Source organism: Ranitomeya variabilis, chromosome 2, assembly GCF_051348905.1.
Source record: "Ranitomeya variabilis isolate aRanVar5 chromosome 2, aRanVar5.hap1, whole genome shotgun sequence".
In the NCBI taxonomy this organism is placed as follows: domain Eukaryota; kingdom Metazoa; phylum Chordata; class Amphibia; order Anura; family Dendrobatidae; genus Ranitomeya; species Ranitomeya variabilis.
Window position 1 is genome coordinate 701,803,316 of NC_135233.1, and position 14,245 is coordinate 701,817,560.

Genomic DNA, 14,245 nt, shown 5'->3' on the forward strand with positions numbered 1-14,245 from the left:
TATGTCAAACCAAAAAAGAAAAAACCCTAAAATATAACTTTTATTAAATACTATTAAAAATCCCAATTTAAAAAAAAAATAGAAAAATTGAAAACAATAGCACCTCTCAGCCCTTCAGAATGAGGCAGATAATTGAGTACAAATAAATGTGCGCAGAGAGCTATACAAAAAAGTGTAACTCCTACAATGTCCCTAATAGGACCCTATTGAGCTGATGACCTTCCTAGCAGCTGAGGTTTACACCCTAAAGCTGGAGTCACACTAAACGACTTACCAACGATCACGACCAGCGATACGACCTGGCCGTGATCGTTGGTAAGTCGTTGTGTGGTCGCTGGGGAGCTGTCACACAGACAGCTCTCTCCAGCGACCAACGATCAGGGAAACGACTTCGGCATCGTTGAAACTGTCTTCAACGATGCCGAAGTCCCCCTGCAGCACCCGGGTAACCAGGGTAAACATCGGGTTACTAAGTGCAGGGCCACGCTTAGTAACCCAATATTTACCCTGGTTACCATTGTAAAAGTAAAAAAAAAACACTACATACTCACATTCTGATGTCTGTCACGTCCCCCGCCAGCATCCACAGGGTTAAAACTGCTTTCGGCAAGAGCGCTGCTAATGCACGCTCTGCTAATGCACGCGCTGCTGCCAAGAGCTTCCCTGCACTGAATGTGTCAGCGCCGGCAGTAACAGCGGTGACGTCACCGCTGTGCTCTGCTTTATGGCCGGCGCTGACACAGTCAGTGCAGGGAAGCTCTCGGCAGCAGCGCGTGCATTAGCAGCGCATTGTTGTGAATTCTGTTCTCGAACTCCCTCCTGTGGTCATGAATGGTACTTCGGCGAGTTCTGTCCGTGGACTCCCTCTGGTGGCTGTGAGTGGTACTGCTGGTTCTGAGGTTGCTTCCTCAGCTGCCCTCGTTTGCGGCTAGGCTGGCTTCTCTATTTAACTCCACTCAGATCGTTACTCCATGCCAGCTGTCAATGTATCAGTACTGGTTCAGATCTCTCTCAGATCTTTCTGATGACCTGTCTACTCCAGCAGAAGCTAAGTCCCTGCTAGTTCATTTGTTGTTCATTGTGTACTGAATATATGTATTAGTACTTGCAAAGTTCTAGTCCAGCTTGCTAACATGATATTGCCTTGCTAGCTGGAAGCTCTGGGGTGCAGAGTGGCACCTCCGCACCGTGAGTCGGTGCGGGGGTCTTTTTGCAAACTCTGCGTGGCTTTTTGTAGTTTTTTGTGCTGACCGCTTAGATCCCTTTCCTATCCTCAGTCTATTTAGTAAGTCTGGCCTCCTTTGCTGAAACCTGTTTCATTCCTGTGTTTGTGACTTTCCTCTTAACTCCCAGTCAATATTTGTGGGGGGCTGCCTTTTCCTTTGGGGAAATTTCTCTGAGGCAAGGTAAGGCTTTATTTTCTATCTTTAGGGGTAGTTAGCACTTAGGCTGTGAAGAGGCATCTAGGGAGAGTTAGGTACGCTCAACGGCTATTTCTAGTGTGTGTTATAGGAATAGGATTTGCGGTCAGCAGAGATCCCACTCCCCTGAGCTTGTCCTGTCGTCTAGTTTAACCATCAGGTCATTTCAGGTGCTCCTAACCATCAGGTCATTCCAGGTGCTCCTAACCACCAGGTCATAACAGTACAGCTGGCCCACAAAGTGTTAATGCATCTCAATAGAGGGATAAGAGAAGTTCTGAGACCATTTTTTTTTCTCTGCAGTGTGTTTTGTCTTTCTTTTCCCCTTAACCTCTGGGTGGTTCAGGACTCAGGTGTAGATAAGAACATTCAAGGTCTGTCCTCTTGTGTTGATCAACTCACTGCAAGGGTACAGAGCATTCAAAATTATGTAGTTCAGAATCCGATGTTAGAGCCTAGAATTCCAATTCCTGATTTGTTTTCTGGGGATAGATCTAAATTTCTGAATTTCAAAAATAATTGTAGACTGTTTCTTGCTTTGAAACCCCGCTCCTCTGGTGACCCCATTCAGCAAGTGAAAATCATTATTTCTTTGTTACGTGGCGACCCTCAAGACTGGGCATTCTCCCTTGCGCCAGGAGATCCTGCATTGCTTAATGTAGATGCGTTTTTTCTGGCGCTTGGATTGCTTTATGACGAACCTAACTCTGTGGATCAGGCAGAAAAAATCTTGCTGGCTTTGTGTCAGGGTCAGGATGAAGCGGAGATATATTGCCAGAAGTTTAGAAAGTGGTCTGTGCTTACTCAATGGAATGAGTGTGCCCTTGCAGCAATTTTCAGAAAGGGTCTTTCTGAAGCCCTTAAGGATGTTATAGTGGGGTTCCCCACGCCTGCTGGTCTGAATGAATCAATGTCCTGGGCCATTCAGATCGATCGGCGCTTGCGTGAGCGCAAGGTTGTGCACCATTTGGCGGTATCCTCTGAGCAGAAGCCTGAGCCTATGCAATGTGATAGGATTTTGACCAGAGCTGAACGGCAAGAACACAGACGTCAGAATGGGCTGTGTTTTTACTGTGGTGACTCCACTCATGCTATCTCTGATTGTCCTAAGCGCACTAAGCGGTTCGATAGGTCTGTCACCATTGCTACTGTACAGCCTAAATTTCTTTTGTCTGTTACTCTGATTTGCTCTTTGTTGTCCTACTCTGTTATGGCATTTGTGGATTCAGGCGCAGCCCTGAATTTGATGGACTTGGAGTTTGCCAGGCGCTGTGGTTTTTTCTTGGAGCCCTTGCAGTATCCTATTCCATTAAGGGGAATTGATGCTACGCCTTTGGCCAAGAATAAGCCTCAGTATTGGACTCAGTTGACCATGTGCATGGCTCCTGCACATCGGGAAGATATTCGCTTTTTGGTGTTGCATAATTTGCATGATGTGGTCGTGTTGGGTTTGCCGTGGCTACAGGTCCATAATCCAGTATTGGATTGGAAATCAATGTCTGTGTCCAGTTGGGGTTGTCAGGGGGTACATGGTGATGTTCTGTTGTTGTCAATTTCTTCCTCTACTCCTTCTGAAGTCCCGGAGTTTTTGTCGGATTACCGAGATATATTTGATGAGCCCAAATCCAGTGCCCTACCTCCTCATAGGGATTGTGATTGTGCTATTAATTTGATCTCTGGTAGTAAATTTCCTAAGGGATGACTTTTCAATTTATCTGTGCCGGAACACGCCGCTATGCGGAGTTATATAAAGGAGTCCTTGGAGAAAGGGCATATTCGCCCGTCGTCGTCACCGTTGGGAGCAGGGTTCTTTTTTGTGGCCAAGAAGGATGGTTCTCTGAGACCTTGTATAGATTACCGCCTTCTCAATAAAATCACGGTCAAATTTCAGTACCCTTTGCCTCTGCTGTCTGATTTGTTTGCTCGGATTAAGGGGGCTAGTTGGTTCACCAAGATAGATCTTCGAGGGGCGTATAATCTTGTGTGTATAAAACAGGGCGATGAATGGAAAACAGCATTTAATATGCCCGAGGGCCATTTTGAGTACCTGGTGATGCCATTCGGGCTTTCTAATGCTCCATCTGTGTTTCAGTCCTTTATGCATGACATCTTCCGAAAGTATTTGGATAGATTCATGATTGTATATTTGGATGATATTTTGGTCTTTTCGGATGATTGGGAGTCTCATGTGAAGCAGGTCAGAATGGTGTTCCAGGTCCTTCGTGCTAATTCTTTGTTTGTGAAGGGGTCTAAATGTCTCTTCAGAGTTCAGAAGGTTTCCTTTTTGGGCTTCATTTTTTCCCCTTCTACTATCGAGATGGATCCTGTTAAAGTTCAGGCCATTTTTGATTGGACTCAGCCTACATCTGTGAAGAGCCTTCAGAAATTCCTGGGCTTTGCTAATTTTTACCGTCGCTTCATCGCTAATTTTTCTAGTGTTGTTAAACCGTTGACTGATTTGACCAAGAAAGGTGCTGATGTGGTGAATTGGTCCTCTGCGGCCGTGGAGGCTTTTCGGGAGTTGAAACGTCGTTTTTCTTCGGCCCCTGTGTTGTGTCAGCCAGATGTTTCGCTCCCTTTTCAGGTCGAGGTTGATGCTTCTGAGATTGGAGCAGGGGCTGTTTTGTCTCAAAGAAGTTCTGATGGCTCTGTGATGAAGCCATGTGCTTTCTTTTCTAGAAAGTTTTCGCCTACTGAGCGTAATTATGATGTTGGCAATCGGGAGTTGTTGGCTATGAAGTGGGCATTCGAGGAGTGGCGACATTGGCTTGAGGGAGCCAAGCACCGCGTGGTGGTCTTAACGGATCACAAGAATCTGACTTATATCGAGTCTGCCAAGCGGTTGAATCCTAGACAGGCTCGATGGTCGCTGTTTTTCTCCCGTTTCAATTTTGTGGTTTCATACCTTCCGGGCTCTAAGAATGTGAAGGCCGATGTCCTTTCAAGGAGTTTTGTGCCTGATTCTCCGGGAGTTTCTGAGCTGGCTGGTATTCTCAAAGAGGGGGTAATTCTGTCTGCCATCTCACCTGATTTGCGGCGGGCGCTGCAGGAGTTTCAGGCTGATAGACCTGACCATTGTCCAGCGGAGAAACTGTTTGTCCCTGATAGATGGACTAGTATAGTTATCTCTGAGGTTCATTGTTTGGTGTTGGCTGGTCATCCTGGGATTTTTGGTACCAGAGATTTGGTGGCTAGGTCCTTTTGGTGGCTAGGTCCTTTTGGTGGCCTTCCTTGTCACGGGATGTGCGTTCTTTTGTGCAGTCCTGTGGGACTTGTGCTCGGGCCAAGCCCTGCTGTTCTCGTGCCAGTGGGTTACTTTTGCCCTTGCCAGTCCCGAAAAGGCCTTGGACGCATGTTTCCATGGATTTTATTTCAGATCTCCCTGTCTCTCAAAGGATGTTGGTCATCTGGGTGGTTTGTGATCGCTTCTCTAAGATGGTCCAACTACTTTGGTTTCGCCTTTTTTTTGTAATTCTGGTTTTCATCCTCGTTTTTCTTCAGGGCAGGTTGAGCCTTCGGACTGTCCTGGTGTGGATTCTGTGGTGGACAGGTTGCAGCAAATTTGGACTCATGTAGTGGACAATTTGACATTGTCCCAGGAGAAGGCTCAACGTTTCGCCAACCGCCGTCGCTGTGTTGGTCCCCGACTTCGTGTTGGGGATTTGGTTTGGTTGTCTTCTCGTTATGTCCCTGTGAAGGTTTCTTCTCCTAAGTTTAAACCTCGTTTCATTGGTCCTTATAAGATTTCGGAAATTCTCAATCCTGTGTCGTTTCGTTTGGCCCTTCCAGCTTCTTTTGCCATCCATAATGTGTTCCATAGGTCGTTGTTGCGGAGATATGTGGCGCCTATGGTTCCCTCCGTTGACCCTCCTGCTCCGGTGTTGGTCGAGGGGGAGTTGGAGTATGTGGTGGAGAAGATTTTAGATTCTCGTATTTCGAGACGGAAACTTCAGTACCTGGTCAAATGGAAGGGCTATGGTCAGGAGGATAATTCCTGGGTTGTTGCCTCCGATGTCCATGCTGCACGATTTGGTTCGTGCCTTTCATTTGGCTCATCCTGATCAGCCTGGGGGCTCTGGTGAGGGTTCAGTGACCCCTCCTCAAGGGGGAGGTACTGTTGTGAATTCCGTTCTCGAACTCCCTCCTGTGGTCATGAATGGTACTTCGGCGAGTTCTGTCCGTGGACTCCCTCTGGTGGCTGTGAGTGGTACTGCTGGTTCTGAGGTTGCTTCCTCAGCTGCCCTCATTTGCGGCTAGGCTGGCTTCTCTATTTAACTCCACTCAGATCGTTACTCCATGCCAGCTGTCAATGTATCAGTACTGGTTCCGATCTCTCTCGGATCTTTCTGATGACCTGTCTACTCCAGCAGAAGCTATGTCCCTGCTAGTTCATTTGTTGTTCATTGTGTACTGAATATATTTATTAGTACTTGCTAAGTTCTAGTCCAGCTTGCTAACATGATATTGCCTTGCTAGCTGGAAGCTCTGGGGTGCAGAGTGGCACCTCCGCACCGTGAGTCGGTGCGGGGGTCTTTTTGCACACTCTGCGTGGCTTTTTGTAGTTTTTTTGTGCTGACCGCTTAGATCCCTTTCCTATCCTCAGTCTATTTAGTAAGTCTGGCCTCCTTTGCTGAAACCTGTTTCATTCCTGTGTTTGTGACTTTCCTCTTAACTCCCAGTCAATATTTGTGGGGGGCTGCCTTTTCCTTTGGGGAAATTTCTCTGAGGCAAGGTAAGGCTTTATTTTCTATCTTTAGGGGTAGTTAGCTCTTAGGCTGTGAAGAGGCGTCTAGGGAGAGTTAGGTACGTTCCAAGGCTATTTCTAGTGTGTGTTATAGGATTAGGATTTGCGGTCAGCAGAGATCCCACTCTGGTGCTCCTAACCATCAGGTCATTCCAGGTGCTCCTAACCACCAGGTCATAACAGCGCTCCTGCCAAAAGCAGTTTTAACCCTGTGGACTCCGGGGGACGTGACAGACATCAGAATATGAGTATGTACTGTTTTTTTTTTAACTTTTACAATGGTAACCAGGGTAAATATTGGGTTACTAAGCGCGGCCCTGCGCTTAGTAACCCGATATTTACCCTGGTTACAAGTGAACGCATCACTGGATCGGCATCACACACGCTGATCCAGTGATGACAGCGGGTGATCAGCGACCAAAAAATGGTCCTGATCATTCCCCAACGACCAACGATCTCCCAGCAGGGGCCTGATCATTGGTCGCTGTCACACATAACGAGATTGTTAGCAGGATCGTTGCTACGTCACCAAAAGCGTGACGTTGCAACGATATCGTTAATGATATCGTTATGTGTGACTCAGCCTTAAGATTCAACATGGTGCCCTTGCTCATCTTCGGCTGTCCCTTAAGACCCTGCCATCCCCTATTCTAAGGGAAATGGTACGAAAATCCAACATGCAGGTCTAGAAAATGGAGGTCTACAAAATTTTTAGAAGCTTCTGTTCACTTTTAGAGATCACAGAAATTTACTCCATACTACGAAATAGTGTAGGGCTGAGAAATTCTGCACAGGAAAAAGTATCAACGATATTTGGGTGTGTTATAAAACACAAAAAAGGAGCAAAAAGCACATAATACTTGACGGATCAAAATATATTCAATTTTTCCATCACCCACAAAAGAACCGTAGCTATATATTTGCCAGTGGACTGCACAGGATATTCCTTGTCTACAGACTGGATTCTGTCACGCTTCTTGCTCCTGATGCTCTCTCTTTTTCCCTAAGCTAAATGCACATTGTATGTAGTGCAAATGATTAGCACTTAGAAGGGCTGTTAGCATAATGGCTCTGTCATGATCCATTCCAGGGTTTATTAGTGTCTGCCCTTTTTTCATGTCAGGGGTTAACTTTGCTCTGCCTCATTCTGGGTTCAGGTTTGCTATTTAGCTCCCATGAATCTTGCTGGCAGTGTCAGCTATAATTCTGTCTTCGGCTTGTGAACCTGACTCTGAAAGCCCTTGGTTTGTCCTGCTGTGATCTCTGACTTGTCCTGTGTCTGTTATCTCCCTCTGTCTGCCCTTTCCCAGCACTTGTCCGTTGTGCTTGATTCTCTGATTCTGACCTCCTGGCTTGGCTATTGACTCTGTTTTGATTTGTCCCTATTGTACCGTATTTTGCCAGTCTTGGTTTACTGATCTCTTGCTACGTCCTGACTATCCTTTCTGTCTAAATCCTTTTTGTACTCTCGTGCTATCTTGTGCTCTGACTCGGATTTTCTGACTATTCTCTTGCCACTAGGTGGCATCTGTTCTGCTGCTCAGTGTGTGCAGTCTCTCTTCCTTATCAAGCTCCCCCTGGTGGAGGTTGTGCTGTACTGCACTGCAGCTTCATGACAGGCTCAGCTTCAACACCAGTATCAACACTGCAGACTTCTGATTCGTTATGCCATGCACACAGGCCTTGACAAGCACTCTCTCCCTCCAATATAAAGTGTCACAGAGCTGTTCAATAGCATCAGTGTGCTGAACCGGGTGACGCTTGTCCTTTTATAACCTCTGATGTCACATGGCCAACAAATCACAATAATGCCACAACCAAGATGGCTATGGCATTACAATGACTCACAGGCAATCCCTGCATGCATATTGACTGTGTAATAGGTTCCATAGATGCAGGGGATTCAAGTTTTACATCCAGCACTGCCCATTACTTGCCGAGTTACGAGAACATCTGAGCAGCACTGTGATACTTGAGTGATAACAGAGTATCACCGAGCACGTTCGCTTATCCATAATACACACATTTGAGTACAAAGCAATGTTATATACCCACAGAGGCATATTTTATATACACATATAGTTTTATAGTCAAAAGATTTTATACACACAGATGCACAACATACTATTTTAAGTACATACAAAGACATGTGTTTTAAAAACACTTAGGAATTTCAAATTTACATGTACAGTACCTTGAATGAGTGCCCAGAGCCCACTAACCACAATATTCCTTTCACATTCCCGTATCGCAGCAGCCAATACCACCTCCCTTTCCTATAGTGGATACAAGCAACCTCCTCTCCATTATTTTCAGACATTGTCACACATTCGTACACACACAGGCATCCTCCCTCCATGTGTACTCACCTCTATCCCTCTGGTTTGCTCAGTGTGTTCCACACGCTTCCATAAAGAGTAATTCTAGTTGCAGGTGACATCTCCCCAAACCCTGGACCTCCCTCCACTAGCATACATTACTCTCCTCCAGCTACATATAGAAACCCTGCTAATCTTATTAACATTCAGTGCATGCCTTCTATCGCCTTCCACTGTGCTCTCTGGAATGCACGGTCTGTGTGTAACAAACTAACTTACATTCACAATCTTTTCCTCTCTAGTTCCCTTAACCTTCTGGCTATTCCAGAAACCTGGATCCAGCATTCAGACACCACCGCTGCTGCAGAACTCTCGTTTGGTGGGCTGAAATTTTCACATACCACCAGACCTGAGAACAGACAGGGTGGAGGTGTTGGTTTGCTACTTTCATCACAATGTGCTTTCCAGGTCATCCCCCCAGTTCCCTCACTCACATTTCCTTCCTTTAAAGTCCACACCGTCAGACTCTATAAGCCCTTCTCCTTGCGAGTGGCGGTTGTTTATCACCCTCCAGGCTCCTCCCACCAGTTTCTAGACCACTTTGCCACCTGGCTTACTCACTTTCTATCCTGTGATATCCCCACCCTCATAATGGGAGACTTTAACATCCCCATCAACGATCCCCTCTCCCAATTCGTGTCTCATCTTCTTTCTCTAACCTCTTCATTCGGCCTCTCACAGTTTACTAATTCTCCTATGCACGAGGACGGGAATACTCTGGACCTTGTTTTCTCCCGTCCCGGCTCACTGCACAACTTTACTAACTCTCCTCTCTTGCTCTCGCACCACAACCTTCTTTCCTTCTCTGTCAAGAATTGTCTCCTCACCCGGGACACCCCCACTTACCTCACTTATCGGAATACACATACTATTAATACCCAGCAGCTTGTGGACAATCTCCACACATCTCTAGCCCCCATCTCCTCCCTCTCCTGTCCAGACTTAGCATTGTCACACTTCAATAATACACTTGTCATGGAAATTTGGTTTGGGATGAATCTATCCCTGTGTGTGTGCTGTGGCCATTCCCAATTATCAGATCAGATATGTTGAGTGCTCAAGAATGACTCTGACACAAAGTGACAGTTTAACATTCCATCCAGATCTCTGGTTTTATTCCTTGATACATAGTTTTATAAAAGCGTATAAAAGGGGGGTGGTTAGTAAATTAAAATACAATTTAGCTATTATTTCATTGGCTGGCTGAGTACATAATGTATTTACCTGAGTACATGGCATATTCTGACTAGAGTCTACCTAGCAACAAGCTGATTTAGCACTCTTGGAAATAGCTGTCACCCTTATCCTGCTATTCAGCAACATTCTTAGACATTAGTTCAGAACATCTGGCCTAACTTCCCGTTTTTAGGTGTCTGAAACATACTGGAAAGTACCAAGAACCATCTGGCCTAGCTCATGTGGTTAAGTTGAGCAATTGATTATAAACTAGCTGAGTATATAGATATATATATATTTGTCTTTTATATGAGTATATGTGATTAAAGGAGTATACATGCAAGTGAAATCTATATGATATATATATTTCTATCACACACTGAAGAATGCCCTAGATGAAGCAGCACCTTCTACATGCAGAAAGACCTGACACAGACAACGGCAGCCCTGGCACACTATGCAAACACGCTTTCTTCAGCGTTGCGCAAGGTGTGCAGAGCGGCAGTGGAGAAAATCTCTTAGCAGAAGACTTCATCCACTATAAGTTCATGCTCAAAACCTATAACTCTGCACTTTATCTGGCCAAACAATCCTACTTCACCACCCTCATCACCTCACTATCCAACAACCCAAAACGACTTTTTGAAACCTTAAACTCCCTCCTGAAACCTAAAGTACAGGCCCCCATCACCAACCTCAGCGGTGAGGATCTGGCCACTTATTTCTTAGAAAAAATCAACCACATCCATCAGAATATCTCAGTCAATCTCCTCAGTGCCTGAATCCCCTTTCCTGCCGCACCTCAAGCTCACTAGACATCTTTGAGCCTGTTTCAGAAGAAGAAGTTTCCAAGCTCCTTGCTTCTGCTCGGCCTACAACCTGCAACAGTGACCCCATTCCTTCACATATTCTGCAGTCTCTCTCACCAGTGGTCACCACTCACCTGACTAAAATATTTAACCTCTCTCTTTCTTCAGGTATCTTTCCCTCCTCATTTAAACATGCCATCATAACCCCTTTACTTAAAAAGCCATCCCTGGACCAGAACTGCACTGCTAACTACAGACCTGTCTCTAACTTTTCCTTCATCTCTAAACTCCGGGAACGCTTGGTCCACTCCCGTCTAATCCGCTATCTCTCGGATAACTCTCTTCTTGACCCTTTACAATCTGGTTTCCGCTCTTTACACTCCACTGAAACTGCCCTCACTAAAGTCTCTAATGATCTAATAACAGCTAAATCCAAAGGTCATTGCTCTCTGCTGATTCTCCTTGATCTCTCTGCCGCATTTGACACCATGGATCACCAGCTCCTCCTCACTATGCTCCGCTCTATAGGCCCCAAGGACACAGCCCTCTCCTGGTTCTCCTCCTACCTCTCTGACCGCTCCTTCACTGTATCTTTTGCCGGCTCCTCTTCCTCTCCTCGTCCCCTTACTATCGGGGTTCCGCAAGGCCCCCCTCTTCTCTCTTTACACGGCCCCTATTGGACAAACAATCAGCAGATTTGGGTTCCAGTATCATCTCTATGCTGATGACACCCAATGAAACACTTCTTCCCCCGACATCACCCTTACCCTAATTCAAAATACCAAGGATTGTTTGTCTGCTGTCTCTAACATCATGTCCTCCCTCTACCTGAAACTAAATCTCTCCAAAATGGAACTTCTTGTGTTTCTCCCTTCTACTAACCTCACTCTACCCAACATCGAAATTACCCTGGAGGGTTCAACCATAACTCCCAAGCAGCATGCCCGATCACTAACTCGCTCATGTCACCTGCATCTTAAAAACATCTCCAGAATCCGACCTTTTCTCACCGTTGAAACTGCTAAGGCTCTTACTGTTGCTCTTATTCATTCCCGTCTGGACTACTGCAACTCTCTTCTGATCGGTCTGCCTCTTACCAAACTTTCTCCTCTCCAATCCATCTTCAATGCTGCAGCCAGAGTCATATTTCTGTCCAGCCGCTTCACCGATGACTCCATCTTGTGCCAGTCATTACACTGGCTACCCATTCGCTACAGGGTCCAGTACAAACTCATCTCTCTCACCCACAAAGCTCTCCACAGTTCTGCACCGCCTTATATGTCCTCTCTCATCTCTATCTATCGCCCTACACGTGCCCTCCGTTCTACAAACGACCTAAGACTAACATCCCCTGTAATCCGAACCTCACACCTCCGTCTCCAAGACTTTTCTTGTGCTGCGCCAGCTCTCTGGAATGCACTTCCCCAGACGATCAGACTGATACCTAGCCCCGACCTATTCAAGCCCGCTTTGAAAACCCATCTCTTCAAAGAAGCCTACCACATCAACTACTCAGTAAACTAACTTTGCCCTGTTCCCTCCTTCCAAATATTACTCTGAATCTACACCCTACTATTCATCTGTCTCCACACCCTCCATACACATGATAACTGCACTTGATACTTGACTATTGCACTTAAACACACAGGCTGATGACCAGATCATGCAGCTTTGTATGAAAATCCCTATTTATTATAATTGCCAGACCTGAAATAACAATCACTTTTCACCTATTGTGTCCCCCCATTTCCTTGTAGATTGTAAGCTTGCGAGCAGGGACCTCACTCCTAATGTCACTGTTTAAATAGTCTTAACTCGTACCAAATTTATTGTTTGTACATGTCCCCGCTGAATTGTAAAGTGCTGCGGAATATGTTGGCGCTATATAGATAAAAATTATTATTATTATTATTATTATTATTATTATTAATTCAGCAGTCAAGTTGGACAATCTTGGAAAAAGAAAGGAAAAGGAAAAGAGCAATGCAAGCAATTTGTTAGCGCTAAGATTGTTGCTTGCACTTTTCAAAGAGTAAACTCTGAGTTCTATAGTTTGAGTGTCCTGTATGCACCTCAGAATCCAAGTGTGGCTGTCATTACAGCCCTAAATATTAGCAAGGGGACTGGATCAGAGGGCACATGCCCTCCTGTCCCTCCCTCACAGACCAGCACATTGAATCAGTTAGCTCAGTGACACGTTCAATGACAATGCTGTAGAAAAGTTCAGTATGCACAGGCAGTGGCTCCAGTGCAGGATACTGCTTATCTTGCAGATACAGGCAAAGAAATGCTCCTTCCTGGAGGAAGCCTGTTGCTTCTGTGAGAGCTCTCTAGCCTCTCTACATCAGGTCATGTTGGCACCACATGTAACTGTAATTTTTACGCCCCTGCTCACTTATACTTATGCCTATTTCAGAGAATCTGTGTTTTAGCAGTATCGGAAAACTTCTGGCCACCACTGGGTCGCATAGCAGCTGATCAGCAGAAATGTCACATTTCTACCAAACAGAAACCTATCCTAAGAATTAGCATTCAATAAAAATGCAGCAGCCAACCTCTTTGAGCCATCAGTCCCAGTGTGCCACTCTATATTTGTTCATTTTAAAACGCATTTATTCCTTTACAGAAAAGGTCATTTAAATCACCTCCCCAGCCCCCTGTTTGATACTCACCTTATGAAATTTTTATCTGTTTTTGCGCCACTGCTTCGGTCAGTCTCCTGCAGGTTGTGACCTTCCGGTGCTCCAGTGTTTCATGAAGCGAGCCGGAGATCACGACTCAATGCAAGTCTGTGAGAGCATCATTGTAGCCTTGTTCAGGGTCTCTGGCTTGCATTGAGAGCTTGTTACATAGCTTCTGAGTACAAGCCACTTTGAAGCTGCGCTCACAAGTTGGTGCCATGGGATGGGAATTGGACTGGTGCCAAAAATTGGTGAAGATGCCGGAGGGTGAGTATATGACTGAGGGCCAGGGTAAAAAAAGCAACAAAGCTGGAGTGGTGCTTTCACAATTATGGCATAAGGACTGGCTAATAGACAACAGATGAATTCTCTGGTGGGTCCCTGTGCAGAAGTGCGAACAAACCCACCTATACGAGCAGTAGTTTGCACAATACTATGTACAGTCAATAACATAATCTCATAATTCATTCAAACAATCTAGTTTATTATTTTATAGAAGCATATGTAAATTGCTGAAGGTGGGTAATGTAATATTTGCATGTAGCTGGCTTGTGGGCCCTCAAAGTAAACTTTACTGGTGGACTCTTTGCGCCCTAGTCCGACACTGATTCAGACCATAATTTGGTTACAAAATTTAATCTTGTCATATTTCAGAAGCAGCAAAGGAAAAACCTGTAAGGAAGGATAAAGCTGAGAAAAAAGTTCCAGCCAAAGGTAAGATGCATTCTTTTTGTTCATTAAATGCAGTAAAGTAAGTGAATCATCTACTTAAGAATGGCTTTTCATCATTATATGACACTTTTATTTACTATTCTCAAATATAAAGAAAGGAAAAATTTGTTGTACTATGCTACTGTATCTATTTATCTATCTATCTATCTATCTATCTATCTATCTATCTATCTATCTATCTAATCTATCTATCTATCTATCCAATTTCTATCCATCTATCTATCTAATATCTATCTATCTATCCATCCATCCATCCTTTCATTTATCTATATATCTAACTATAATTTTTCCTAAATCTGCCACC

The 14,245-nt window shown here is 45.0% G+C and overlaps 1 protein-coding gene across 1 annotated transcript in view; it reads left to right on the plus strand.

Annotated features, from left to right (window-relative positions):
* The window catches only part of LOC143807646 (uncharacterized), a 1,106,746-nt gene that overhangs the window by 308,628 nt on the left and 783,873 nt on the right, over window positions 1–14,245 (plus strand). Inside the window, exon 17 of the mRNA XM_077289447.1 lies at window positions 13,864–13,923. Coding sequence (XP_077145562.1) covers window positions 13,864–13,923 — 60 coding nt within the window. The remainder of the gene's footprint in view (window positions 1–13,863; window positions 13,924–14,245) is intronic.